At 38.0% G+C, this 5,000-nt stretch overlaps 1 protein-coding gene across 1 annotated transcript in view; it reads left to right on the forward strand.

Annotated features, from left to right (window-relative positions):
- Positions 1-2,388: 2,388 nt before the first annotated feature.
- The window catches only part of LOC122244154 (uncharacterized), a 2,955-nt gene continuing 343 nt past the window's right edge, over positions 2,389-5,000 (forward strand). The window contains exons 1-3 of the mRNA XM_043001981.2: positions 2,389-2,400; positions 2,899-3,076; positions 3,656-4,696. Of these exons, the coding sequence (XP_042857915.2) occupies positions 2,908-3,076; positions 3,656-4,696 (1,210 nt within the window). The 5' untranslated portion in view covers positions 2,389-2,400; positions 2,899-2,907. The remainder of the gene's footprint in view (positions 2,401-2,898; positions 3,077-3,655; positions 4,697-5,000) is intronic.

The raw sequence follows: 5,000 nt of genomic DNA on the forward strand, positions 1-5,000 counted from the left end.
ATCATTATTATCATTATCATTATTTTTTCATTACTTTTATTATCATGATCATTATCATGGCCATTATCATTATCCTCATTGTAATCATTATTGTTAACATTATTACCATTATTATCATTATCATTATTATCGTTATTATAATTATTACCATAATCATTTTGTTATCATTATCATTATAATTATTATTATTATCATTATCATCATCATTTTCATTATCGTTGTTATATTTCATTCATTATCATTCTATCATTACTGTTACTATCATACTTATAATCGTTTTTATCATTATAGTTGTTTTCATTATCATAATAATTATAATACGCTACTATCAGTAATATTGGCATCATCATATTTACCATTCCCATTATCATTATTATTATGATTATTATTATCAATACTGATATTAATATCGTCATTATTGTCGTATGATATTGTTATCAATATCACTCTCTACTTATAATCATTGTAAAATCAATAGTTACTATCATTATTATTATAATCACTATCACTAGTTATTATCAATATCATGATGGTGATGATTTTTGTTATCATGATCATTATCATTATCATCATTTTTATTGCCAGTATTATTATTATTATTATTATTGTTATTATCATTATTATTATTATTATTATTATTATTATCATTGTTATTATCCTATCTTTATTAGTATCATTATCTTTACTATTATTGTTATTACCATTGTCACCATTATTATCAATACCATCATTATTATGGATACCACCTTTTATCAATGTTATTATTATCTTTACTATCATCATCATCAATATCATCGTTATCAATATAATCATAATCATCTTTATCATGAGTATCATTGTTGTTGTTGTTATCATTACCATTATTACCGCTAATGACATCATTATCCCTGTCCTTCTCATTGCTTTGAGTGACATTGCTATTATTATTACTTATGATTATTTATACTCCTACCATTATCATTACTAGTTCTAACTCCTATTCCTATCATTATCATGGTTATTATCTTAGTATTCATTATTATTATTGTCATTTTCATAATCATCATCATTGTTATCATTAACATTATTATCATTAGTGTTATTATCATTTTCATAATCCTCATCATTATAATTATTATCATTTTCATAATGGTCATCAATATCTTCATTATATTCTATTATCATTATTTACTATCATCATTATTACTATTGGGACAATATCCCTGTGTTGTTATCACGATGCAATGCAAATTACATTAATGGTGGTAATAATGAAAATGGTGATGATGATGATAAGAGTAGAGATAATGATACTTATGATAACAAGAATGGTAGAGATAGCAATAATAAGGTAATCGCATCCTAAGCACCATTGCATCCATCATTATCATTACAATTTGGTATGGTTATCATAACCATGGTTGTTATCATTATTAATCATATCAGTGATAATGATGAGGGTGATAATAAGTGTAATGATAATGATGATGATGATGATGATGATGATGATGATGTTGATGATGATGTTGATGATGATGACGATGATTTCGATGATGATGATGATGATGATAATGATAATGATGATGATGGTATCTGATGTCGACTTTGTGTTAATAAAAAAGGGTAAAATTTCGTAAATAAATTCCACGGCGCTTGAACCCTTATTTCACAACAAGGTGCATTACACAACGAGGTGTTTAGATATGTTCCTGTAACTAGAATTTGACCCTTGCATAATCGCAGAGTCTGCATCATTTATAGACACAAACCTTCAGAGGAAATCGTTTAGAATTTACCTGCCAAAGCCATATTACTTCTCGGATGAAAATACTTTTAAATGTAATCCCAGAGAGCACAGTAGCTCATAAAATGGACTAAATCCGGAATAAACCGTTCCAGTACATTCTACTGTCTACTCATAACCATTACGAAAACTGTTATTTCAATATATATTCTATATTTAATGCTAGTATTACTCAAAAGAAAGTCTTGAAAGAGAGGAAAGGAAGGTGTGGAATAGCCTGGATGGAATGTCTAGCCCTCTAGCTCACATAAACAACATCCGGGGAACTCACCCCCAACAAGTTCAATCTTACAAGATGCAAATCTAGTTTTGGTATACGGCAATTCCTCAATATATAGCAAAAAAGTAAAGTCCTCGTGAAAGCTGTCCACCACTTGACTTCGTCAGTTATTTAAACCACGTAAACAAAATGCGCCAATATTAACAGCAATGATCTTTTTTTTCTATCTGTTACAAGCAATGACCAAAATAGAATATAAGATTGTTTTTTTTTCGAATCGGCATAATCAGAAAGACCGAAATCCCCTCCCATTTCTCACCATCACGTGACAGAAACAGAAGGTATATAAGGCCTTCCGCACCTGCTATCGGTTCGTGTCGGGCGAGTCATCAGGGAGGTAAGTCGTGCAGTGTGACCTGTTGCTTTTATTTGCCTCCATAAGGAGTAGATCCCAAGGTATTTTGGTTATTGGTTTTGCAGTTTTCAAGGAATGCGTTATTGAAGCTTTATGGTCTGTGAGGGGTAATATTCAGGAGTATAGGCTTTTTATTTGTGATGTTTTAGTATTCTTATTACTTTCTTACATTTTTTTACATTATCTATGATATTTTTATTTTTCAGTTACAAATTTTGGAATGAAGTTTCCATTATAATCCAGACAATTATACAAAGGAATGTCTTTCCCTTTATATGGCGTACAAATTTGAGTCAAAGTGTTAAACTACAAACAAAACACTGCCAGTGACCTCAACTAATGTTGGATGTTGATTACAAATTACGATTACAAAAGACGATTATTCAGTGGGGGGAAGTGACGTGAGGGAGCCGTGTTGGCTTTGAGGAACATTTTTTATTTTAAATGTAGGCAACTGAAAGCACAATTTGTCTGCCTCAGGTCGCCACGATGAGGGCCTCGGCTTTGGTGTACGCTGTTGCCACTGCGGTTTTCAGCGTGGGCGTCGCTGCTGCTGCCACTGCCGTCGGAGTAACCAAACCTCTGCCGGCCGCAGGGGCTGCCAAGCCTCCGCCTCCTGCTGGAGCCAAGGCTCCCCCAGGGGCCTCCATGGCTGGAGGTGAGTAAACGAAACTTTATACATACATACATATATATTTATATACATACATACATTCATATATATATATATATATATATATAATATATATATATATATATATATATATATATATATATATACATATATAATATATATTATATATATATATATATATATATATATATATATATATATATATATATATATATATATATATATATATATATATATATATATATATATATATATATATATATATATATGTATATATATATATATATATATATATATATATATTATATATATATATATATATATATATATATAATAATATATATTAATATATATATATTTATATATATATATATATATATCATATATATATAATATATATATATATATATAATATATATATATGTATATATATGTATGAGGTACAAACAAATTTGAAATGAAATCAAATCCGCATGGCACTGCATGATACTTCATGGATCTTTCCCTGGGACCTTCTTGGGGCTCCAATTCCGGCCTTTCGAGCCGGCCCCTCCTCCTTCAGCGCCTCTCCTCCTCCTTAAACCCCGCCCTCTCTCCGGCCAGGAATGGGAGCCTTCGCGTCCTTCATGCCGTCCGCCGCCATGATCAAATCCTTCATCCCGACGCCCGAGGAGATCCAGGAACTCCAGGCCCTCCACACTACCCCTGCCCCTCCCCCTCCCCCGCCAACTCTCCCCCCTACTGCCTCCCCTGCCGACATGTTTGCCCCGGCTCCGCTCCCTCCCCCTGGCATGTTCCCTCCCCCGGGCTCCTTCCCTGCGTCGCCTGCGTCTTTCCCCCCCTCTTCGGGCCTCATGCCCTACGGAGCCTTAGCGCCGCCTGGAGTCCTCCCGCCCTCAGGGGCTTTCCCTCCGTCAGGGGCCTACCCTCCCCCCGGTGCCATGCCTCCCCCAGGAGCCTATCCTCCGCCCGGTGCCTTGCCTCCCCCAGGGGCCTATCCTCCGGCCGGTGCCATGCCTCCCCCAGGGGCCTATCCTCCGGCCGGTGCCATGCCTCCCCCAGGGGCCTACCCTCCCCCCGGTGCCATGCCGCCCCCAGGGGCCTACCCTCCCCCCGGTGCCATGCCGCCCCCAGGGGCCTTTCCCGGTGGATTAACTCCTGGAACTTTCTCGTCCGCAGGTTCCGCTGGCTCTGCAAAGGCTTCAGGTTCCAAGGCTTCCTCGGCCTCTGGTGGAGGCATGGGCCCGAGTAGCTTTATGCCCGGGGGAGGCATGGGCAGCTTCATGCCCAGCGGCTCGGGCTCTGGTATGGGAAGCTTTATGCCTAGTGGCATGGGCTCTGGTGGCATGAGCAGCTTCATGCCCAGTGGCATGGGATCCGGGAGTATGGGCAGTTTCATGCCTAGTGGAATGGGTTCCGGTGGTATGGGCAGTTTTATGCCCAGCGGCATGGGCTCTGGCAGTATGGGCAGTTTCATGCCCAGTGGCATGGGCTCTGGCAGTATGGGTAGCTTCATGCCCAGTGGCATGGGCTCTGGAGGTAGCTTCATGCCGAGTGGAATGGGCGCCGGCGGTGCAAGCAGCTTCATGCCGGGCGGCGGGGCTTCTGGCGGCATGGGCTCCGCTGGATCTATGGGCGAACCAAGTAAGTGTCTGCGTGAGGAAATCCATTACTTTGAATATCATTTTCACGACCCTAGTCTTTCATGTAGAAATGTAAACGTAAATATATTTCCCTTACTCTGTACCAGGTACTAGCTGTCATTTCTTAATGAAAATCTTGTGGTAAATAATTTCTGTGACTAGGGAGCTTAAGAAAGCATTATATTTCAATTAAAGTAAATAGTCAAATGATAGCTTGCTAGAGTGAGAATGAGAGAGAGAGAGAGAGAGAGAGAGAGAGAGAGAGAGAGAGAGAGAGAGAGAGAGAGAGAGAGAGCTACTCAAAA

This window comes from Penaeus japonicus, unplaced genomic scaffold (assembly GCF_977035675.1).
Source record: "Penaeus japonicus unplaced genomic scaffold, GWHDUDI00000001_assembly GWHDUDI00000009, whole genome shotgun sequence".
In the NCBI taxonomy this organism is placed as follows: domain Eukaryota; kingdom Metazoa; phylum Arthropoda; class Malacostraca; order Decapoda; family Penaeidae; genus Penaeus; species Penaeus japonicus.